This window comes from Pleurodeles waltl, chromosome 3_1 (genome assembly GCF_031143425.1).
Source record: "Pleurodeles waltl isolate 20211129_DDA chromosome 3_1, aPleWal1.hap1.20221129, whole genome shotgun sequence".
Classification (NCBI taxonomy): Eukaryota; Metazoa; Chordata; class Amphibia; order Caudata; family Salamandridae; genus Pleurodeles; species Pleurodeles waltl.
The window spans coordinates 349,690,558-349,716,161 of NC_090440.1; the positions used below are offsets into that span (position 1 = coordinate 349,690,558).

General features: G+C 42.1%; 1 protein-coding gene across 1 annotated transcript in view; it reads right to left on the reverse strand.

Moving 5' to 3' along the window:
- Positions 1-25,604, reverse strand: part of FBN1 (fibrillin 1) — a 780,541-nt gene that overhangs the window by 333,669 nt on the left and 421,268 nt on the right. Inside the window, exon 15 of the mRNA XM_069222499.1 lies at positions 202-324. Coding sequence (XP_069078600.1) covers positions 202-324 — 123 coding nt within the window. The remainder of the gene's footprint in view (positions 1-201; positions 325-25,604) is intronic.

The window sequence follows — 25,604 nt, forward strand, 5'->3', positions numbered from 1 at the left end:
TGTAGCTTTGATACTGGCCATGGGCCTATCTAGATAGAAATGAAGAACTGCACATGGACTTGAACACAGTGTACATCATTCAGTCAGGTTTACAGTAGTAGGAAGCTCAGAGTGATGGTTCCTATTATGTAAATGTCTTCCTAGTGGCATCATGATTCTAAGTCTTTTAAGCATATTTATCTCTGAGAAGGAATGTCTTACCAACACACACGCGGCCATCAAGACCAACGGCTAGGCCAGGGAAGCATTCACATCGGAATGAGCCATCGGTATTCACGCAGTGGCCATTCATGCAAATTCCAGCAATCTCACATTCATCGATATCTATTAGAAAGGAATAAATTAAATCAACGTTAGTATACATGGAGAACACATAGAACAATAAGTTGTGTCTTGAGAAAACCAACTACACATTATAAAAGCAAATGACAATTGTTGATGAAATGTGCTCCTAACATCACACAGTAACAGATAAAGAAAGTTGGCATTCCCACCGTGTCAGTATAAAACAATAAGGACTAACAATTTAAAAAAGGTTCTCACAATGCAAATATATAATATATATCACATATAGTACACCACACTCTCAATAAAGGCTACTGAGTAGTCAATAACCTTAGCTAAGGGATTTAGAATTGTCCTGTAAAATGTGAGATGAAATCTCCGAACACAAAGGAGTCTGCGGGTATATTAAAAAAGACCATGGCCAACAATGACCAGGAATCATTAGATAACATTTACCTACTGTTTTTGGTACATGTCTTATGTAATAGTGATACAAATGAAAATTTGATATGACTATCAAATTACTTATTTATATTCAGAGTCACATTATTTGTGTCTCTATATGAATCAATGTAAATGTTATACAAATATAGAACATGTGCAAGTTGTTATTAATTGGCTGCATAAAAAAACGCAATAACAACAATTATAATGTTCTAAAAGTCTTACTCAACAATTTGGAAAGTTCAGCTTAATGTTGGTTGAAAAATATATTGGATAGGCTTAAGACTGGTTTCTTTAAGAGTATTTGATAATGAGATTACATTTCAAACCCTGGAAAGAGCTGGTTTAATTAAATGGTAAATTAGATTTATCCATGTAAGATTTCACTAAGAAACATTAAATAAATTAAACACAATAAAATGCAATTTTTCAAAATATCATGTATTATTCTTAAATGACTTCAAATACATCAACAAATTTCTGTTTAATTTTGAAACATTGATTTTTGTTTATCTATTACTGTACTGTATTTTGAAAACATACGTTTCCAGTTCTACTGTACTTTTTGCATTTTATGTTATTTTCAAACAATTTTATTAGTGGATGCACTTCATGCACGTATTTGATAATGCATATATCCCTAAACTACTCAGAGGCATAGATTTGGTCTGTCAATACTAAGATTTTATTATTGAGAACATTAATCAGACTGTCTCGCCGTCCGTAATGAGACTGTCAGCAAGTACTCGTCTTTCAAAGTTGACTGGGAGAGAAAAACACAAGGGGTGGCTACAGCAATATAGACTGTCATTTTTATTTGAACCGTTTAAATCAAACTCAAATCGCTAGTTATTTCATCATTGGGCCCAAGATGTCCTTCAGCTCAGTTTAGTTTTGCTTCTACTTATAAAATATATTTTATCCAGAAGATCAGATGGCCCAGGATAGTGCATTAACAGTAGTTTTCTTATTGAGGACATAGGAGGCTGTTTTAGTCATTAATTTAGGCAGAAGTCACAAGCATTTAAATATGATTCGAAATTACATTGGTAGCTTGCAAAGTTTTACATCATTAAAAAAATCTAGTTTCATTTTGGAATCACTAAGGCCCATATTTATACTTTTTTAGCGCCACATGTGCGTCATTTTTTGACGCAAAAACGGCGCAAACTTGCAAAATACAATTGTATTTTGTAAGTTTGCGCCATTTTTGCATCAAAAAGCGGTGCAAATGCGGCGCTAAAAAAGTATAAATATGGGCCAAAGTGCTAATAAGTGGATTACTGTTAAGCGGGCGGTCAGCCGCGAGGCGAGTAAACAGCTCTTCCCAGCTCGTGTCTATTTCTGCCCCCTTGATGCTCTTAACTGACTATGCTAAAGGTCCAAAGTTAAAAAAATTAATTGAGGTTGAAAGGTTGATAATAGTTTGCAGTATAGACTGCATTATTATTTAATATTGTTTATAACTATGAGCGTTCCTCAGCTCATACAGATGCAGATGCAATATTGCATGACCAATGCAGCCTGTTATTTATGTTAAACATTCCTCTTTGTTTGTGTAGAAGGTTACTTGCGCCTCTCTTATCACAATACCCACTGCACCGTTACAGCAAAAGTATTGTGCCCTTATATTTCAACTTTGGATTTACAAAAATACACTTAAATAGTTAATAATGTGTGTAGTTGTGTGGTCTTTATTACATTTCATTTCCTTTATGTTGTGGGCTTACCGGCTACACATTATATAGGTAATTACTTGTTTGGCAAACTTAACTATTTGTTGTTCTAAAATATATTTCTTTCCCCTATCCCCGAGTGAACCACTGTTTTATGATACACTGTGGCCACCCTAGTTCTAAGGGTTATAAGGGTCAGCTCCATTGATAGTTATGCATCATTATGGGCGAGTGCAAAGCGCTCTGTCCTATTCTGTAATCTCTCTTTGGGCTTCAAACCACGCCCATGTCACGTCAGTCACTTACATTGGTTTGTGGGCCTGCCTTTTAAAATCCGCTTGAATTAATTTGTGAAAGGCATGCATACGTCATGCCTTTTCCGGTGTTTAGCCCACCTACACAGCACTGGTAAACTACTAAAAACATACGAGGCTCAATGTTTTCAGCATGGATTCCGGACTACTTTATCTTTTTATTTTCCACGAAGCGCGATCGAGCTGGGGTTTATATAGTGAGATCAGGCTGCGTGTTTTTTTTCTTTACAACGCTAATAGCTCTAACTCGTTTTGTGATAGGAGTTACCACAGGTCACCAGATTATATTCTTAACGGAAATTTGAGTGTGAATTCCAGGGAGCATGCCAAAGTGCTTTGGTTTACCAGATGGTTGTGAAACAAAAAGTTTACACTCAAAGCAAACCCACTTCCCAAGCGAGAATCCAATTAGTTCCCTGGAACCTGATGGCAGGTGGGGGCCCTGATCATTCGGGGTGCACCGTTCCATGCCATTTTCTGCCATGCAGTCTTTCCTGGGCTCTACCGTCACCCATGCTTCTTTTTCTGGTTACTTCATTGTGTCTGTCAGGTCTCTTGATATGCACTTACAGTTTTTGTATACATAATTTACACATGACGTTTTATACCAGCGCTTGCAGTAATATACATCAATTTCCATAACCTTCTATTTATAACGTGATGAAATTGCCTTTCCTTTACTTTCTTCTTGCACCCGTTGTTTATCTTACTTTTAATATCTCCGAGGTCTTGCTTACAACTCTTGAAGAGGGATGAGAGCGCTCATGCTCGCGCAACAAATGGCAGCTCTCCAAAGTATTGACGGCAGGGGCCTTCATCCTTCACACACAAAAGATGTTTTGCAGCAAAAATGTACCTGTTGTGGAGTGCCAACTCTACAGTAATCTACGCAAAGGAGTTGCAATGGGGTGATGTGGTAAGCTCCAAAACCCAAAGGTGGCTTCCCCAAAAACTTGTAAAAGTTATTCATCGCAGCAGATAAATACCAACCCCTTCTGGGTCGGATTTAAGCAACTGTAGTAAATATCGCACCCTCCTTCAGTTCACTCGTAATGATAAATGTAATCCAGGAGAATGAATACAACACCACACAGGAAAATATGTGACTTGTTATATGGTTAGAACAGCACAACTGGGGCCCGAGCAATGTGTGCAATTAAATACGTTTCAACTCCAGCTCAGGGATGGGAGGAGCATGGACTTCAATTCACCGAAATGGCAGGGGTAGCGGAAGTGACATCACACGCCCTTTGACATCCACTTTCACTTATACCCACATACTTACACATACACAAACATTCACACTTACAAACACTCTCACATAAACACACTCTCACCCACAAGCATGCACACAACATACATTTAAAAGCATTTTTTTACTTAACCGTGCTGCCATGGAAGGGCATATTCCACCTAAATGCACTCCATTTTCATTACACTAATAGTGAATAATAATAGTGAATAATATCCTATAATTCACTATTGATGTAATAATAAATAACAGAAAACAAAGAGAGTAGAACCTTAAATGATGTCCAAACGGCCTTTGTGTTCCTGGCACTGAATTTTCCACCTTTGAGGTTAGAGGTCATAAAGGCAGGGCCAAGGGTAGAAAAAGGAAGGATGGAAGAGAGTGAACAGTGATGAGAAGAGTGTTCAGCAGGGTGTACTGTCCTTAGGGCCTACGTTACATAGCTGCGAAGGCAAAGGAGGGCTCTAATGCTTATGGTGAAAAACTGGATTGATGCTTTCCTTTAGTGAAAACTTTTTAGGTCGAGCGCGCAAGGGCTTTGACCTGTTGTAAGTATTGTGGGCTTTAACCACGCCCACCTCATGCCCATCACTTTAACTCATCATGGACTTGCCTATCAAGCAATCCTATATCATCATTGGTAAATGCTTTATGTTTGTCCCTCCTTGGGGCGGTTTTGTTACCGCCTTGCAGCCTGCCCCTGTTATATTTCTTTATCAGCTCGCTTATGTCAACTGTTTTAGTTTTCATTTTCAATTTATGTAGCAAGAAAAGTCCAGTTAGGAATTTACAACACCAATAGCTCTAACTCGAGCAAATGCGAGACCCACTGCCTTGCAAATGCTTGTTTACATGGGCGAGCGCATAGCGTTCTGTCCCATTCTGTAGTCTCTCTTTGGGCTTCAAACCACACCCATGTCACATCAGTCACTTACATTGGTTTGTGAGCTTGCTTTTTAAAATCCGCTTGCTTTCATTCGTGAAAGGCATACATATGTCATGCCTTTTCCGGTGTTTAGCCCACCTACACAGCACCGGTAAACTACTAAAAACATGCGAGGCTTAATGTTTTCAGCCTGGTGTCCAGACTACTTTAACTGTTTATTTTCCACGCAGCGCGATCACGCTGAATTTTACATAGCGTGATCGCGAGGCGTTTTTTTTTTCTTTACAACACAAATAGCTCTAACTTGTTTCATTTGTCCTGGCTTGTCTTTTCAGAATGTTGTGTTTTTCATCATACGCCCTCAGCTAATGTCATTTTCATTTTATAGCACACATGGTATTCACATTTTTGATATGGCATGTCTCAGGTTGTTGTTTTTTGCTGTAGGCACTAGAGATCTGGCGCTGAGACTCGAACCCAGTACCCCAGTTTCAAAGTCAGCAGATGTTGATCTTACACCACATCTTTTCTCCAAATGTTCCTGGGCATAGGCGTCATCTCAGACACTCTTTCATTGTGTTTGGCTGGGAGTGGCCTAGTTTTGTGATTTATTTATTTATTTTAAAATCGATGATTAGCTTTGACGCCCGTCTCTGCTTGAATTGTTTTGCAACCTCGTTCCCGCCCCCTCCTTCTCACAATGTTGCTGCCATTCTTCCAGCATCTCCCGCTCTGTTACTTGTTATAAATGAAAGCAAAGCCGCCGTCTTTTGATAATATTCTCGAACCCCTGTCCCAGGAGAGACTAAGGTATTCATCAATTCTTTAAATGAATGTAATACTTAGGGCAAATACTTATAAAGTAGGACTGGGGCGCAATGGTGCCCATTAGCAAAACCTGTACGTTTCTTCCCCAAAAATGAATACAATTATAGCTGTTTAAAATGACCTAAAATGCGGTGCTAACATACGTATGTGAGCTGAGGACCTGCTGTGGTGATCTCTGCGCACAGACTTCTTTTTTAGCAACAAGCTATGGTTTTTCAGCCACCGACTCTGAGAGCTAATGTCCGGCTCTCCAGAGACCTCTAGTAACAGCTTGTGGTAGTGCACCATAGTTCGCCCAGCACTGTATATTCCTATCTGGGAACCTCTAGTGACAGCCTGTGGTAGTGCACCATAGTTCGCCCAGCACTGTATATTCCTATCCGGGAACGTCTAGTGACGGCCTGTGGTAGTGCACCATAGTTCGCCCAGCACTGTATATTCCTATCCGGGAACCTCTAGTGACGGCCTGTGGTAGTGCACCATAGTTCGCCCAGCACTGTATATTCCTATCCGGGAACCTTTAGTGATGGCCTGTGGTAGTGCACCATAGCTCACTCTGCGTTGACGCTGGCTCTGACGGAACTTCCAACTATCTGTGGTACTGCACTTTTGATCTCCCATTGCTAGTGCCCGGACACAGGGCGCTCTAGTAACAAGCTCTGGCCCTGCAGCTTGTGCAGACAGCACAACATATAGAAACTTACGCCCAGGTCTTACTGGAAGGGAGCATCGCCTAAGTAATGGCATAAAAGAATTGTAAGAATGATTGGTTTCAGGTACTCCCTTATTCCGCCTTGGATGAATGAAAGGCTGCGTCAAGCAGAACGATAACTACAGGCCTTATTACACGTTTCTCTTTTAACCGATCTCTAGAATCGGTATATAAAATGTTGTTCAATGGTGTGCTATTTCTGTTCTACCTTGCAACATGAAATTTGTACATCTCTTCAATCCCTGGCAACGCAGCACCCAGGATAATGTGCTGTATGGCTAAACACTTATAACGTACCAAAAGCGAAAACTATTAGCTATGCCAATGCTTGTTTATTAATGACAGCAGGCTTGTTTGAAATTAGCAATCTATAAATGCATTTTGCTTCTGGAGCAGGGAGGCCCTGAGAAGCATGGAGCCTGTGAAGAATGTTCCTTTCCTCCCTTGTGACAGCCTGCCCGCAAACGTCTGGGTTTTGTGAGTATTCCGTAAGGTTGCAGTGTCACAGTCCCCAACTTATTCAGAAACACCTCCAACTATAAACACAGAAATATTACAACAGACAATCAACCATAGTGATGGATTATCCACTGCAGTAAAATTGGACTCCGAGCAGAAATGTTCACTGAAACATGGTCAGGAATTTTCCACCCACAAATCAGTTTTTTGACACTTACTTGTGCGCCGAATTTTGTGAATCAAGTTGAATTCTCTGTGAATTATTAGTATCATAGCATCCTGGGCAAAAAAAAGCTTTGCGCTTGCTATTATCAGCAACATCTACTTCTCCCAAATGATATACATCTAAAGAAAATATAGGACTCCAAGAGAGATACCTTCAAATTAAGTAAACAAGTGTTGGATTGAAGAAGGAAATCATTTCCAAAGTTAGGAAGCAACAAGTATCCCAAAGTTCAAAGTGGAAAACCTCTCAACACTCCAGAAGAGGTCATATTTTTATTGAAAGTCTGTTGCCCAGAGACTCTTTGACATATGGTAAAAAATACATGAAACGGTTGAAAAAATGCCTTTGTCACAGGCCTGTAATTGGAAGCAATATAAGTGAATTATTTTGGGTCCGTTAGAGAATTGGCTTTAGCTGACTCAGGGAATTGCAGTTGCAGTGCTGAAAGGCCCTATTAAATTTCATTTGGCTTCCCTTGTCTGTACCCCGGTACGACCTGCAACGCTATAAACATCTGTCTTTGCACTGATGGTTTCTCCTGCACTGCTTTCTATTTATGTACTTGTTCATATTTCACTTCCATTTCTGTAGATTACAGGGCTAAACAGCTTTTCACGTTCAACTTTGCCCGCTGCAGGACTTACATGAAATTATAATTTACACATTTTGGAATGAAAAACGTAGTTAACAAACGGATGTCATAACTACAGTTGTATGACATTAACATGCATGCCATTACTATGCTTGCCTTTATCACGCATGTAATATTTGTCCCTAACTTTAGTTTTAGGGGTGAACCTCCCAACCCTGCCATCCCTCTCCCCCTTTCTTTCTTTAACTCCCATTACCGCTTCCCTTCCCTGAATCCTCAAATCACCCTCACCCCCTTTACCTCTACCCTCCCCATAACCCTAAAATCTCTTTTTAGATCTACTCACCCCTGAATCTTGAAATGACCCTCAACTGCCTTTACCCACACCTACCCCTAAACCATAAAACTACCCTTAGCTCCCCTTCACCAGTACCCACTCCTAAACTTTTAAATCACCCTTAACTCCCTTTACCTCTACCCACCCATGAACCTTAAAATTACTCTCATCTCCCTTTACCTTGGCCCACCCCTAAACCAAAAAATCACACTTAGCTCCCCTTACCTCAACCCACTCCTAACCCTAAAATCACCCTTACTCTCCTGTTACCTCTACCCACCCGTAAATCTTAAATTTACCAGTACCTCTATTTACTACTCACCCCTCTGAAATACTAAAATGAGTGTGTGGTAAAGGCTGTTTCCCCATTACTACACCAATGGAAAATAGGTCAGTAATATTCTTCCAAAAATGTCATAACTGACAAACGTTTTAGATCTGTTTCTGACTTCCATCTTTTCATATTTCGCTTCATATCCACCTTTCCTAATTTTGTTTATGATTCTTCATTGTCTAACTGCAAGAATAGGTCATATTTGTATGTAAAAATAGCAATTTCCTAGTGCCAGGATACCTGTATAGGTAACAGTGTGCTCTAGAAATTGATTAATCTGACATAATCATGTGGTCTGTTGCCATGGCTACTCAACACCTGCCCCTTAGAAGTTGTTACCACCAGTGGTTGCTGTTTTTACCCTGAGAAGCTCACTGTCAGCATGATGGTAGCTAAGAAGAAAAACACACTGCCGGCGATTCCTCCTCGCTGAGGTGGAATGGTGCAATTGCTGTCATAAAATATGGGCACTAGAAACGTATCCCTAAATTGGTGGCGATGTTTCTAGTGCCTCGCCAGCCCTTACATCAACTGCTACGACCGATCCACATTTGAGCGTTTTCACTTCTTGCCTGAGACAGCGTCTACAGAACCTAGTCAATTGTGGGCAGGTCGATAAATAGAAGCAAAGTCTGGCTTCCCACACTATCTTCTTATTAGGTACCAGCTCATCATCATTTTGCGCACCTGTTTAGGATTCATGTACACAAGTGTGAGGTAGCTCGCACGTACAAGGAGGTATTTACCTTCAGCGGCCCTCAATCAATCACATTTCACTAAATCTCACTCCTCCAGTTCAAATTCCATGAAAAACAAAAAAACTGCTTATTCACTGCCCAGCACCTTAAGTTTTTCTTGACATGCCAATGAAGAGATTTGATCCAGTGACAACACTAGCAGAGTGGGTAAGTATGTTGGCTTTCTTACTGGGTGTCGCCGGTGTCACCTATAGCCCACACTACATCACTTCAGGCGCTGCAGAGGTCATGCAAACATGCATATGAACTCTGTCTGCCCCAGCGGTAGCTGAGCAGTCATGGAAGGTTCGCTAGTGGCAGGGACCTCCCACTTGTAGTACCTACTGCTGTGTGCCAGAAAATAGACTTTTTAACTGTTTGCAATGTGGTCAACCTGGTTTTATGTTTATTTGTTTTATACCACAGCAGGAAGATGTTTTATTCAGTAAAATGCCTTACATTCTACATGTATAAATGGTGAAAGTCTCTCCCAGCCTTGAAAGTTGGCTTACTCCTCAGACCTGCACTAGAAGCAGGGTACATCGTTGTGATTTGGTCTAGCCCCTATTTCCCCAGTGGATCTAGATGGCTAAATAATTTGAGGTGATGTTTTCATGACCTGTCAACTCTAGGTCACAGATTTTAATCTGCTTGATATTCCCCATTTAGGGAATTGTATTACTACTTGGTGATTTGTTTGTCAGCCTAAATTAAAAGGTTTGATAGCCAGATTCAGGGCCAGACTGAGAACCCAAAGCAGCCTTGGCAGTTTTGTCAGACAAGCCCCAACAAAAACAGCAGTCGAGGTTAAGTGTGTAGCACTGGCTGGTCCAGGGAGGCTGGAAACGAGATTGAGTGGATTATGCTGGTTTTTGTTAGAGGAGGCTGAAACTGCAGTGTTGCAAAACTGCCCCCCAGAAGCAAAACCAGCCCACACCCTTCCACCCTCCTGGAGAAAATGTCCAATGCCCGGTACAACCAGTCTAGCCCTGGCCAGATTCCCGTTTAGTGAGAGAGAGAGACTCCTCTCATTGGTAATTGAATGGACTCATCGGTAATAGAATGGACCCAGACTCCCATATGAAATACACATTCTATAGTCCTCACCCCACCGTGGTCCATACTCTCTGAGGTGAGTCCAGGGAAGTGTCTTCGGTGAGCCAGCAGCAACAGTACAGGTTGCTGCAACCGGTTGGTGCCGGAATCGTTGTGGACTGTACTGGATAAGTATATATAGTGGTAGAGAATTCTGAAAAGTCGGCATATCAGTGTGCTAAAATAATCTGACTACTCAGGCATTACTATTGGGCAATATTCTGATGTCTGGTTGTACCACTATGGCATAGTATTCTAACTGAGTCTTTTTTACTGAGTCCACGAACCGGTGGATGAACATACTCCCACTGGGCATTGCACTACGGGTCAGTATCCGGAAACTGAGCACGTAACCCTGAAATATTGAATAGCTGTGCATATTATTTTATGCAATATGGTGATGAATGAGTATATTCACACTAGCCAACATCTGGATGACTGGGTGCTTCGCTGTGGTTCGATATTCGGATGGGTGGGCCTGTTTCTGTTGCATAATGTTCTTAGGGCTCGGCCTTATACAATATTCTGACGGATGACTTTATTACCGCGACCCCATACTCTGATGGCCAGACTTATTACCGTGGCATGATATTCTAATGACGGTGCATATAAGTTTGGTTCAGTACTCTGACATGATGGGCATACTGCTGTCAAGAACATCCACATGACTTGGTATTTTCCGTGCTTAGTCATTCTGACGGAGGGGCATTTTACTAAGGTACTATATCCTGATGAATGGACATACTCCTAAATTACAATAACAATATCGCTTCGTATATTACCAAGGCATAGTATTCTATTAGGTATGCTTATTACTCTTTCAAAACATGCTGCTAAATGACCCTGTCGGTGTGCTATATTCAGCTTTTTATGCTTGTAGAATAAGTATTTGGCTCAAATCGGTTTTGTGGCACAGCTTTCAGGTGACTATGTACATTGGGAAAATAGCGCACGATTTAGTGTCCTTGTTGTTAGTGGCTTATCCGAAGAAGCCCACGATTTAATGAACGCATCCTCTAACCAGCATGAGGAGTTTACAAGTGGATGTGAAGCAGGTGTAGCACAGACCCCTACAGGGCCCTGCACAGAGGGGACCCCAATCCCTCCAAGGGCTCCCCAACTCTTTAGGAGGGCCCCATTCGGGCTCAGGGCTCTTGATCCTATTCTGGGAGGGGTGGGGAGGGGCATCATTTTACGTTATGTCACTGTTGCGAGACATGAGGTCGATTGTGTTGGTGTGTACTAGATCCTAACCCTCAAATTGAAAAATTATTTTAGTTTACAATATGTGTGATGCACAAAAACTTACTCGCTATATTTTTGAGTGTGTTGGACTATATGGTTTTGCTCCAGGCACTAACATTAGGATCTACGTTTTTGTTATGCAGATTTGGGCCCTTTCTATGTTTCATTTGAATCTCTTACTAATGTTTATTATCATTGAATTGTACGTTATGATATTCATAGTAAAAGAAAAATGCATGGGAGATTGAAAGGGTCTACAAATTCAATGACAAGGATTAAATATTCCGTAAAAGGAAAGAAAGGGAAACGAGGACTTCATGTTGTTTCAAGGAAACAAACGACTGATACTTTAGAAAAGTAATATTTTATAGATCAACATTTTACATGAATCCATTGGTGACCATTTTTTACCTTAAAAGGGCAAAAACAGTAAAGCACCTCAGTGATACGCTTATGCTGTATCACTTGATACTTACGGCCGTTCACGTGGAATGCGATTTATGACATAAATAAATTCTTCCTTATAATAAAAATCACATTTAAGTAAATGTTCAAAAGTCATTTAAGTTTAGCCTTCGGCCTTTGCTTAAAACATCACGTTGTTTAGAAAAACATAGAGATTAGCTAAAATATACAGTGCGTTAAGAAAGGCCAAGTGGAAACATCAGGATCTTCCCCTGTGAAGCATTATGTGCTCCAACATTGGACAGACGACCAATGTAGCGGACCCTTTGTCCTAGACAAAAAGATGCAAACAGACTAAAAACAGTTCTTGGTACCACTCCAGTGAGTCTCGCGGCCATAGTGGCAGTTCTTGGCGGCTTGAGCGTATTGTTTCGAAATATAAAGACAATATTACAAAAGAACTCACGGCTGTTGCTGTTTGTGGGCCTCTCGCAATAACATAAAGTTAAACATATTTGTTTTGTTATCTGCCAGATGTTGAAGTACGAAAATTCAGGAGGCTCACTCTAACTGCCTCATTATTAGTGGTATCTGTATTCCAATGACACCCGTAAAAAAATCTCCGTGTAAAAATCTGGGGAGAAATGAAGAATTACCAGGGAACTGGCTCGGAATTACCAAATGCAAAGTAACTCCTAATTTCGGAGAGGAATCTCTGGTTTCCAATTATAATCCCTCAGTAAATACGGTTCTTCGGATCTAATGGTACTCCCGGAATAGGTATATCCTGGAACCCAAAGTTATTGGGAGCATTACCAGGTCACTCGTAAGGAGGGCTTAAGTATCTTCAAATGCTAATATTTAAAGGTCTAACCTATGTCACCAGTTTTCATCCTTATCTGTTAATAGTTGGAGCAGACCTTAAACCATGACTGCAACTAAACACGTAACATTTCTCGCCATTGCACTTGAATATAGGATTTAAATACACTTATACAGAGAAGCAGGCAATCTACTGTTAATGGTTTTAATTGTCTTGCATATGTGGACAGACAAATATTTGGATATATTTATGGGGAGAAGTCCATTAGGAAACTGGAACAGGATCTGATCAAATAGTGCTCTCACTTTGTCAGATCAGAAACCTATATGTTAGATGCAACTACCTCAATAGTGGCACTTAATCCGGGACTTGAAGGGAAGCAATGCATTTTCTCTGATAGATCATGACAGCAATGACCAACATTGGTCAATTTGCTGTATAAGGCAACCCTATCAATTCAAACTAGAATATTGAGGTCTTTTCTACGTCTTTGTCAAAACCAAAAGGGGTCGATTCATCTTAAGATAATGGTTGCTGTAGGAAATTTCCTGGCAAGATAGAGATGGAAACATGACAATAACTTCTATTCGGCTCTAAATGAAAACCAACAGCAACTTTACCAATGGGGTTTCAGTAGGAAGATGCAATCCTTCGTGCATCCTCTTAGTATTAATAGGGCAAAAACTAAACAAACATAGCAAATGTTTTGTTGCTCCATGATGACGACTAGACAGTGTTGCTACAAAAAAGGTTTAAGACATGGATAATCATTAATCCTCTCATGTGCTTTGGATTTTTTTGCTATGTCTACACAAGTCACCTCTAGGGTCGTTGGTCGGTTTGTACACTATAGCAGTTGCCAACAGAGAGAAATTAGATTACTGGTTGAGGGGGGTGAAACCCTAGTCAGGGTGAGGCACAATCAACCCCGAAGTTAACCTGTGCTCAACCCTCTAGTAACTTAGCACAGGGAGCAGTGAAGCGTCACTTAGAGGCAATGAGTAAAGTATTTGAGTAACTCTTAAACAGTAATAAAGTGAAAACTGACAAAAAAAGGATCACAGAGTACCTTCAAGAGTCCAGGACTGGAGTGGCACTATTTGGGAGGGTATAACTCACAGATGGCAGAGTCCAGGTGCTGGGTTCAAGTTTGTTGGAAGCCTGTTAGGTTCCTGAGGCTTTTGATAAGAAGGCCAGTCAAACAGCCCTTGGAGTCATATTGGAATGTTGGGTTCAACAGTTGCCAGTCCAGTCCTTTTCTCCCAGGCAAGAGGGCAGCAGGTCAGGACAGCAGGGCAGAAGTCCATTTAGAGCAGCAATCCACAGAGTGACAGTCCTTTCAGCAGCACAGCAGTCCTTCTTCCTGGTCCAGAAGTGTAGAGTTGATGTCTGTGGTCCAAAATGTATACCTTGTGCCCTTCCACTGGAAGGTAGGAGAAACTTCTAGAACATTTCTTTGAAGTCCCAAGGCATTCTGCCTTCCCTATCCTGGCTCCAGACAAAGTATGCAGCCCTTTGTGTGGCAGCAGGGCACAGTGTATTCAAGTGTAAGTAAAGCTATTCTCAGCCCCTCCCTCTCATCCTGCCAGTATGACCCATCCAGGCACACCTAAGCTCTCTAATGTGAGTGCTCTCTAGGAGGAATACACAAAGCCCAACTGTGTGCTACACCCAGTCATGTGACCCAGAGACAGGCTGCAGGCACCAAACAGCAAAGGCAGGAAAATGGCAACTTTCGAAAAGTAGCATTTTCATACTGTAATTTAAAATCTAACTTCACCATAAGTTACGATTTTTAATTACAAATCCAAAGACACCAAACATGAATTAGTTACCTGCACCTATTTGGCAATTACAGCTTATTGAATGTAATAAGGTAACTCCAATGTTTTCCTATAGGAGAGGTAGGCCTTGTCATAGTGACAAAAGAATTTAAGAGTTTTTCTACTACCAGCACATGTAAAATTAAAGAGTACATGGCCTACTTTTTGAGTACACTGCACCCTGGCCTCTGGGCTGACCAGGGCCTACCTGAGGAGTGACGTATATGTATTAAAAAGGAAAGCTAGGGCGTGCCAAAAGATGTACTTGACCAAATTGATATGACCGTTTAAAACTGCATGAACAGGCTCCAATGGCAAGCCTGGGACATGTTTAAAGTCCTACTAAAGGCATGGGCCCCTGCCCATGCCTTCAAAACATTTTGGAGCTCCACCTTCTTCATGCTCCTTTTGGCAGGCAGCCTCCTTTCCTTGCAAAATTCATTGATCTGCCATAGTGTACCTCTCCAAGTTTAGGAGCCCACATTCCATCTTTGCAATTGAAGCCGCAGGCACCAACAGTCAGGTAGAGTAAGGGTGAATTTGGGAAAACCAAGAAGGTCTGTCAGGGGAAATGTAAAACGCAAATTGATCTGAGATATGGGGTGGTATTGTACACAAAATCATTGCATGGCACTGCATAAACACAAGTCCTAATTATCAACGCTGATCACCAATGTGAGAAATTGGGTTACTGTTTGAGGGGGTGAAATTCTACTCAAGCAGGAACCACAATCCTTGTCAGGGTGAGGCACAAGCAAACCTCAAAGTAATTAGTGCTCAACCCTCTGGTAGCTTGGCACAGAGCAGTCAGGCGTAACTTCGAGGCAATGTGGCAGTGTTTGTTCAACACTCCCAACAGTATAAAAGTAAAAACACCACACAACAAGTCACAAGTCCAAGCGGACCACAATGGAACACCGGACAGCTGCAAGTACTTACTTAGGTCTGCTGAACACAGTACCTTAAATCCAGTTGTGCAGGCTGTGCAGTGTTGATTCACAAGACTTTGCATTATCTGTCATCAGTTCAGATAAAGCTTTGCGGTGAGGCATTGTGAGGGCTTTGTCTTACTTTGTCACCCAGTCCTGGACCCTTCAGAGTAGGGTTGAAGGGACTCTGCTAAGCCCAACTGTGATCCCCATCAGAACTGACATGAAGAAATTGGAATCAACATGAAGCCCTGCCAAGCTACATTGCACAGCCAGAGAGTTGTGCAGTGTAGCTTGGCAGGGCATTGCATCAGTTCCAGGGAGCTGTGTGGCATAGCTTGGTGGGTGCTTTGTGACACTCGCCATCGATGCCAATTAGATTGGCAGCTGTGCGGTTAGGCTTTGCAGGGCTTCAAGTTGACTCCAATTGCTTCATGTCAGTTCTGATGGGGATCACAGTTGGGCTTAGCAGAGTCCCTTCAGTCCTACTCTTAAGGGTCCAGGACTGGGTGGCACCATTCGAGAGGGCAGGACTCACAGATGCCAAAGGTGGGTTCAGGGTTTTTAGAAGGCTGTTATGTCCCCGAGCCTTCTGATCAGGAGGCCAGGCAACTAACCTTTGGAGTCACTTTGGAGTCCTGAGTTCAAAGATACACAGCCAGTCCTTCTTCTTGGCAGAGCACCACACAGGTCCAGAAATGTACTTAGGACCAGGTGCCTGAGGTTCAATATTTTTCCTGGTGCCCTTCCTCTGGAAGGTGGGAGAAGTTTCTAGATATTCCTTTTGAAGTTCACAGGTATCCTACTTTCCTAGTTCTGGCCCTTTATGTGAAGGTAGGGCACAGCCTATGCAAGTGTAAGTAGGGCTGTGGCAAGCTCCTCCCTCCCATCCTGCCAGTGATGGCCTATCCCGGCAACACCTAATCTCTCTATTGTGTGTGGCTGTCTAGGAGAAATACACAAAGCCCAGATGTCAAATACACGCAGTCATGTGACCCAGAGACAGGCTGCAGGCTGCAGGCACCAAATGGCCAAGACAGGAAAACGACAACTTTCTAAATGGCATTTTTAAAATTGTAATTTAAAATCTGACTTCACCATAAGCTAGAATTTTTCATTACAGTTCCAAAGCCACCAAACATGAATGTTTTCCCTTCTCCCATTTTGAAATTACAGCTTATTTAACGTAATAAGGTAACTTTAATGTTATCCTATAGGATAGATAGGCTTTGCAGTAGTTAAATACAAAGTTAAGAACTTTTCACTACAGGACTTGTAAAACTAAAAATACATATGCCACTTTTTAAGTACACTGCACCATACCCTCTGGGATATCCAGGACTTACCCTAGGGGTGACCTAAATGTATTCAAAAGGAAGATTTTAGCCTAGCAGAAGGTTTACTTGGCCAGGTTGACATGGCAGTTTAAAACTGGGTGCACAGGGTGCAAAAGCAGGCCTGAGATATGTTTAAAGTGCTACTTAAGTGGACTGCATAATCAGTGCTGCAGGCTCACTAGTAGCATTTCATTTACTCTACCTCAGCACAGGTAGTGCCATTTTACTAGGGATATAGATGTAAATTAAATATGCCAATTGTGTATAAGCACATTTTACTATGTTTTCAGGAAAGATCACAAGCACTTCAGCACTGATTAGCAATGGTAAAATAAGCAGAGTATATACTCCAACAAAAAAGAAAACAGGAAGGTGAAGGAAAAATGTTTGGGGGTGACCCTGCAAACCAGCCAAGTCCAAAACCAACTACATAGATGTGCCACTTTTAAGGACAAACCTATATAAAAACATGCTCTCTCAAAGTGTTCCTGATGCCCCATTGAACCTTGTTGTGGAGAGGCTGCATCCTCACATTGGCAACTTCTTAGACAGCTTAGACTATAGAAACCTGTCCTGTCTGGAATTTACTAGCTGGTAGATGTCTCTTTTTAGTGCATGAACTACTTTCAGAGAAAGTACCAGGTGGGCCTTCCGAGTGGCATTAAAGACAGCAATGCGTTCAAGTAGCTTCCACTAAAGATCTCCAAACCAGCTAGTCTGGAAGGTAACAGACAACACATTAAATTGAAATCATCCCTGAGGTGAGGAGAATGTTGGTTTTGAACAAGGCCAGTGCAGCAAAACAAAATTAATGATACTCAATTTATTCTCAATTGACCTTGGCATTAAGAGCATGGCAACATAGTAGCCCAACTAGAGAACTCTGTTCTGCATGTCAGGAACTTATTTGATGATAGGCGGTCACCTTGTACTGCGATAACCGCTTTCCTTTAAAGTGACAGAGGGGTCTCCCAAGTGACAGAGTGTTTGCTGTGGCTTGATCGCAGCTGTAAAGCTGAGGTCAAACCACAGCAAACTGCTATGCACCCTGGAACATAACTTGAGCCAGCTCTGGGGGGTGGTGGTCCTCATGGCCAGCAGTGGCTCCTCAAAGGGCCCCCCATTCAACTTGCATAGCCTCGGGAGGTGGTGGTCCCCGGGGCTGCACGGGGTTCCAAATGGACCCCCTTCCTATTTTTTTTATAGTTTGCCCAGGAGAGGTGGTGGACCCTGTGTCTATGAGGGAGCTGCATGTCAGCCCCTGCACCAAATGTACTAAATGCTCTGGGGAAGTGGTGGTCCCCAGGGCTGCGGTGGGGCAACACACCCCACCATATAAGTAAACCAAGAGCTATCTTTCTGCCAAATTTGGTGTAATTCTGTTCAGTGGTTTAGGTGCTATTGCTGTTCAAAATTCCAATAGAAAAAATGAATGTCGAAAACGCGTTTTGGAACCCCCTCCTCTTTTTCTCTGCCACCGCTAGAAGGATCACCCCGAAACTTTCCAGACAGCAGCTGAAGTGAGCGTAAAAGTTTTTGGGAAATTTTGTGAAGATTCGTCAACCGGTGCCAAATATATAGGCAAAGCAAAGAAAGCTTTATATATACTCTGACAGAACTTGAGAAGAATGTAATTTTATGGTGTCGTTTTATAGATGACATCTTTGTGATCTGGAAGGGGGATGAGAATCAGCAGAGCATTTTGTACAGAAATTAAATGAAATGATTATAATTTGAAATTTACAAAACATCTGCACTATAAACATGCAGTGTTTCTAGATGTGGAAATTACAGCAACTGCAGGGGGTCTGATTTCTAAATTACATGGGAAATAAATAGCTGGCAACAGTCTGCTGGATGCCCGTAGTGCACACCGAGAAGTCGGATACAAAGCATTCCTTATGGGGAGTTACTCAGAGCCCGTAGGAATTGTGGCAATGAATTAGATTTCCAACAAGTAGGGAATGAGATGTGTGAAAAATTTAAAGAAAGGGGTTATGGGCTTAAGTCTATTGACTCAGCCCGACGTAAAGTGGAGAGTCTGAGAAGGGAAAATCTACTCTATCAGATGGATAAGCAGGAAAATATGAGTGAGGACAAGGTTAGATTTATAACGACCTATAGTAATCTAGCCTACGAGGTACGGAAGGTACTGAATAGTAGCTGGCATATTTTACAAACTGATTCATCATTGGTTAAGTGTATTGGAGAAAAACCGCAAATAACATTCAGGAGAAGTAGGTCCCTTAGGGATGACCTTTGTAGAAATGAAATAGTAAGACTTAGGCCCTCATTCTGACCTTGGCGGTCGGCGGAGAGGCGGCGGTCGGACCGCGAACAGACCGGCGGTATTAAAAATGGCATTCTGACCGCGGCGGTCACCGCCGCGACCGACCGCCACTTCCCCACTCCGACAGCCACGGCGGTCATGACCGACGGGCTGGAGTCTGCGCACTCCGGTCCGGCGGTCGACCCAAGACCGCCAACGGTATCATGACCCTGCTTACCGCCGCGGTTTCTGGCGTTCGGGAACCGCCATGCGAACCATGGCGGTAGGCACTATCGGGGCCAGGGAATTCCTTCCCTGGCACTGATAGGGGTCTCCCCCACCCCCCCCACTGCCCCCCCGAGTCCTCCCCCCACACCCTCCACCCCCCTGCCACCCCCCAGAGGTGGTACGAACCCCCTCCCCACCCCCACCCCGACATGCACATACACGCACCCCGACATGCACACACCCCCAACATGCACATATACACACCCCCTACACACACACATACACAACGGGGACACATACCCGCACACATACATGCCGACATGCGCACCCGCCGAACTACACACATTGCCCATAGGCACAGCAGCACTCCCCGCCCGCATGCACGCACTCACACACCCCCTCTACACACTCACACGCACACCCCCATGCACGCACACATCACACAACACCCCCCCACCCCCTCCCCTCACGGACGATCAACTTACCTTGTGCGTTGGTCCTCCGGGAGGCGACGGGAGCCATAGGGACGTGACCGCCAACAGAAGACCGCCAACAGAAGACCGCCACACAGAAATGTGGGTCGTAATTCTGGGGGCGGTGTTCTGCTGGCGTGGCGGTGGAGGTTGACCAGTCTCCACTTTCCCGCCGACCGCCAGTGTGGCTGCTGGCGGTATTCCGGCGGAACGCTCCCAGCGGTCGGAATACGCGCAGCGGCATACCGCCGCGGTCGGCGGTCTTTACCGCGGCGGTAACTCGGCGGTCTTGCGAAAAGACCGCCAAGGTCAGAATGAGGGCCTTAATGATACTAGGGATAACCTTGATAATGGTTTTTCATGTTGTATGAGGTGTGAGGCCTGTAGGACGAGCAATAACTGTAGTAAGTTACAGATACCAGGGAGAGATGAGGCTTTCATGATTAAAGCGAGTTACAATTGTATGACAAGCTACTGTGTATATTGCCTTATATGTCCATGTAACAAATTATACGTAGAAAGCACGATACACACTGCCAAAAAACGTGTGCTTGAGCATAGGAGGGCAATTAAAAATGTAGACAAAAGCTATCCAGTAGCAAAGCATTCCTCTAATTATCATGAAGGCAATGAGAATCTGCTAAAGTTTGTGGTCATTGACCAGGTTAAACAGAGCAAAAGGGGAGGCAACAGAGAACGGAGTTTGAGGATATTGGAGTCTCGTTACAATATAGATTTTGAGACATTGGACCTCATGGGGCTGAACTCCAGTGAAGAATTAAGTATACATTTGGGATGAGTGATTAAGTTTGGGAAAGGGAGATATACATTCCTCCACTTTTAGATGTGGGTTGGACTCTTCTCAGTGGTATTGTATTTACTTTAGGTAAATGTAATTTCTTTTGATTTATGTATTTTGATATATAATATAGTATATATAATTTTCAGTTTCATAGAAGAGGAGGACTTTAAGAGTTTTGGAATGGAGAGGACTGTGTGAAAATACAAAAAAAGAGAAATACAAAAAAATGAGAAATTAGTTAGAAAACAGCGATATGGTATAGTAACCTTTCCCACTTGGGTAGATTTTGTAATTTTGTAATTTGAAATCTGTAATCTGTAATTTGCATGTTGTATATAGAACTAAATAAGTGTGCTTTGAGGATCAACACTAGTAATGATTTAGAATTTTTTTGAGTATTAGGCAATATACTACATATTGTACTGTTATAAAAAGAAACTAGTCTTGTTAATTATAGTAGAGTAAATGTTTGAACTATTTTTGTATATTTCTTTGCAGAGGCGCTTAATTTGTAAAAGGTACACCAATATGACTGCCATGGACACAATGGATTTAGTCCTCTTTTTATTTTGTTAGATTAGGATATTTAATTGAGGTGGTAGGAATGTTGCCTCATCTGTGATCAAGGCTTTTTGCCGAAACGCGTTGGATTTAATTCGAGTGCTGTGAATAAATATATGAACAGTATACAGAGGTGTCCTGGCCCTCTTTGGAATCAACAAAGAATTTTTGTGACAAATATTTGGGCGTTCCCTGCGCCCGACCGGGACCACTGTGCTGAGCTGACGCATTGAGGGGATTAACTTTTGTGAATATTATATATATATATATATATATATATATACATATATATATATATATACTTTTTTCACTCAAAAAAACAAAAGCTGCAGGGACGTTATAGTTAGGTTCACGTTGTACCCGTACAAAACCATAGGAATTCAGGATATGGGGGTCCCCGGGAAAGAAATCGGCCTAGGGAGGCAGGCTGTGTGCCCACTCACCTATAAATTAATGGATGAGTCCCAGAAATGGAGTTCCAGGGGCCAAATACAGCCCTGGGAGAGAGGCTATGTGACCCCTACCAGGGTTGACTGCTTTTGGGGGTTGGCCAAATCCCCTGGTGTCACAGCCAAAGGCTGTGTGTGCCATGGGTTTGCTGCATGTGGGGGGGGGGGTTGGTTGCAGGGCCTGACCTGCGGTCAACCCCCGCCGAGCACAAGTGAAGGCTGTGTGCTGTTTGGGGTTTCACTGAATAAAAAAGGTTACAGCGACGTTATAGTTAGGAAATAAAATTTTAAAAACCTTCAAAATTCACTAAAAAAACAAAGGATTAAGGGACATTATAGTTAGGATCACATTTTACACACATACAACCATACAAATTCAGCAGTCATAGTTACATTTATCTCAAGTAACTATAACTCATGGCCTAAGGTAACTACAACTTGGATCCTCACCGTGCACTGTTACTTATTCCACATATTAAATCACTCATCACATCTTCTTTGACATCATTGATAATATCACTTCAACATTTGCAGTAAAATTATTGATGAGAAAAACGTGCATGGCCAGGGTGCGAGTTATAGTTACCTTAGGGCATGAGTTATAGTTACTTCAGATAATTGTAACTATAAGTGTTGAATTTCTATGGCTTTGTGAGTGTGAAATGTGAACCTTGCTATAACGTTCCTGTAATCTAGTTTTTTTAATATATATATATATATATATATATATATATATATATATATATATATATATAGTTTGGAAAGGGCCCTCTCTAAAGGGTCACCACAAACTTTTTGCCTCCCTCGTCCTCTTTTTCTGACCTCGTTTTTGCTGGTTTTAGGACTCTGGGCACTTTACCACTGCTAACCAGGGCGTGTGCTCTATCTCGAAAACATGGTAACGTAGCCTCATACCCAATTGGCATATTTAGTTTTTTAATTTACCTATAAGTCCTTAGTAAATCGTGCTGCATGTGCCCAGGGCCTGTAAGTTAAATGCTATTATTGAGCCTGCAGCACTAATTGTGACACCCACTTAAGTAGCCCCTTAATCATGTCTCAGGTCTGTTACTGCAAGGCCTGTGTGTGCAGTTTCACTGATACTTCGACTTGGCATTTAAATCTGCTTGCCAGGCCTTAAACACCTTTTTTATTACATATAGGTCTCCCCTAAGGGCAGCCCTAGGTAGCTTATCAGGCTTTCAAAAATATCAAAGTGTGATAACTGAACCATGGTAAGCATAGAGCGGCAGGTAACCTGTTTACTAGTTTATCATTTATGATGTGGAAATGTAGGACAACATGTCTTCTCCATGAAAAATATCACATACTCACAAATCATATTACTATTTGGGTTAGGGAGCTTGGCTAAACAATGAAAATGTGCTGAATTGATCACTTGACCTGCCACTGGATTACCCATTAAGACTGACATTATCTGTCAGAACAAGAGGGCAGAGGCTAGGTAAGTGCCCCATTTACCGTTCACACTAGATGCTGCCTCCCATGTCTGCTCCATTCACACTGGATCATGTTCTTTGTTGGCTATGAGTGGGATAAGCAAATTGAGAAAGTGTCTGAGATCAAAAGGAGCTCTAATATACTGAGAATGTGTGCTACAATGTTGGATTTATTTTGTACAAAGGCAGTTAGGAGATTTTAAAATAAAAGGGACTCTCGAAAAGCAACAAATACATCATTTTGTAGTAAAGAAAATGTTTTTCTTGAGTGGAAATTTTAGTTTTCTATTAATGGTGTAGGTTCATATAGATCTGCAATGGCCACTGTTCCTCTAAACCATCTTGGAACTTGAAGCAGGAAAGACCAGACTATCCAAAGGATCCATGTTCCGGTATGTAACCAACTGTCTTCTGACTTTAGAATCCCAGAGACATAAATATCAGTGGGTTTCTTGAACAACATTGACCTGCCCGGGCTGCCTATTTCATACTTCAAGACTGTAGGACTAATGTAATACAGTGATGAGACTGGGTTTTCTTTTCAACCAACCATTCCCTTGCTTTAGACTTACCTAATTACGCCTTTTATTTGCACGGGACAGTTTTAGATGTTTAATAAGTCTTGATCCATTAATCTTATTTTGATCTTTTTTACCCATAATTTTAATTAAACATGTATTTTTTTCTCTAATTTTGCTTTGGTCATTTAAGTTCTGCATTTCTTTACTATATTGCATATTGTAGAAACATGCACCACACAAACATTATTTTACAGTATACCTACGCTGAACAATCCACATTACCAAATGTGAAACAAACAGAACTGTGGAAAGCCTAATTACCTTGTGGACGGGATGGGCAGAACGTAGTTCAACATGCCAGTTCTTTATAGCTCGATATTTCTACCTTTTATGGTATTAATTATCAAATATGTTTACAGTCACATTGGAATTTCCTGTATTGTGTGAGACTGAGGCCCAAAGTCTGTCTGTGACAAGTCAACAAATGGGATGCTAAATTAACATTTGTACATTTACCGTCTCTGCAGTGTTTGTTTATTCATGCTGTTAAAGCATCACATTCCGCAAGCACTACCACTTTACACAAAAAGTAAATGTTGCCCTGACCTTATTAAACCTATTTAGTACTGGATAAAGTATGTGCTGCATGCTGTTTTTTTTCTTTTTCATGTGTTCTGTGGGAGTCTGCAATTTTGTAACCTTTGTGACTCAAAAATGCTTCCAGAGAACATCATGTTCTCAAATGCACATCATTCTGCTTGACTAAAATATCAATAAATGCTAATACTGCAATATGGAAAAATGATTGGTCATTTTTCGATAACTGTAGTTTGCAAATTTTAAATCGTAGGGTGAACAATACTGAGGGTAAATGCTCAGACACCTAGAAGGCGAGAAGGAACCTGCCCAAAAATGAACTATGAAAATTAAAATCTATTTTTGAGGACATCCAGATGACTCAACAAAATATGTAGCTCTACTTAAGTTTCCAAACTTTCCATAAATGCCACAATTGTATTTGGGAGCATGATCAAAAATCATATTTTCTTAGCTGTGCGGAGGAGGGCGGACCCTTACAGGTCAGCATTGCATGTTTTTCTAAGCCTTATGGTGGGAGGCCCCTGAAGAGGAGAGGGTTTTGTTCTGATTGGAAAGTGCTTTCTTCCACAGGGCAGTGCCGCATTTTTGCATTCAAACTCTTCAAAGGAAGTTCCTTCATATGTTTTACTTACCTTATATACATGTTGTAGGTACTTTTAAAATATCATTGGCTTTCTTTAGATAAGGGTATTAATGGGACATCTACCAAAAATTAGTGATGTTTCACCCATCACCCTCTCTGTTCCCTCACCTCATCTGGACTATAGGGGATCAGTTTTCCTGATGACAAGGCTAACTGCCATTGGTGAGAACACAATGACAGTGGAAATTATGTCAACGGTATTGTGCTATTTAAGTCAGTTCTTGCGGTGCCAGGCTCATTAGCAACAGTTTGTGCCTTTGTCTGACATGCTAAGGACCCGCCCTTTAGGAGTCAGCCCACCAAGTTATTATGATAGACCTGCTTATACGATTAGGTCCGCTTGCACCATAGATTTTGGTGCTATTTTTGGCAAGCTACGTTGACATAGAAATAGAGAACTCTAATTTGGGCTGCCTTGCACATTCTAAATAACACTCAGGGTCTCATTATGAGTTTGGTGGGTGGCAGAGGCTGCCCGCCAAATTCGTTGGGTTGGAAGACCTCCACTCCAGTCTTCCGCCTGTTGGCTCTATTATGAGTTTTCCACTGGGCCAGCGGGAAACTACCCACAACATTGACGCTGGCTTGTAATCGAGCCGGCAGCAATGTTGCGGTGTGTCGGGTGAGATGGCACCCATTGAGCTTTTCACCACCTGTAACTCAGGCAGTGAAAAGTGTGATGGGGCTCTCCATGGGGTCCCCTGCAAAGGCCATGCCAAATCCTTTGCATGGCGGTGGGACCAACGTGCAAAAGCTGGCGGACATGGGAGTCGTAATCCCCAGGGCTGTTTCCACAATTGCCCTGGCAGATTAAGACTGCCGCACCGCCAGGCCGTCAGACGTCGAACAAGTGGTGGTG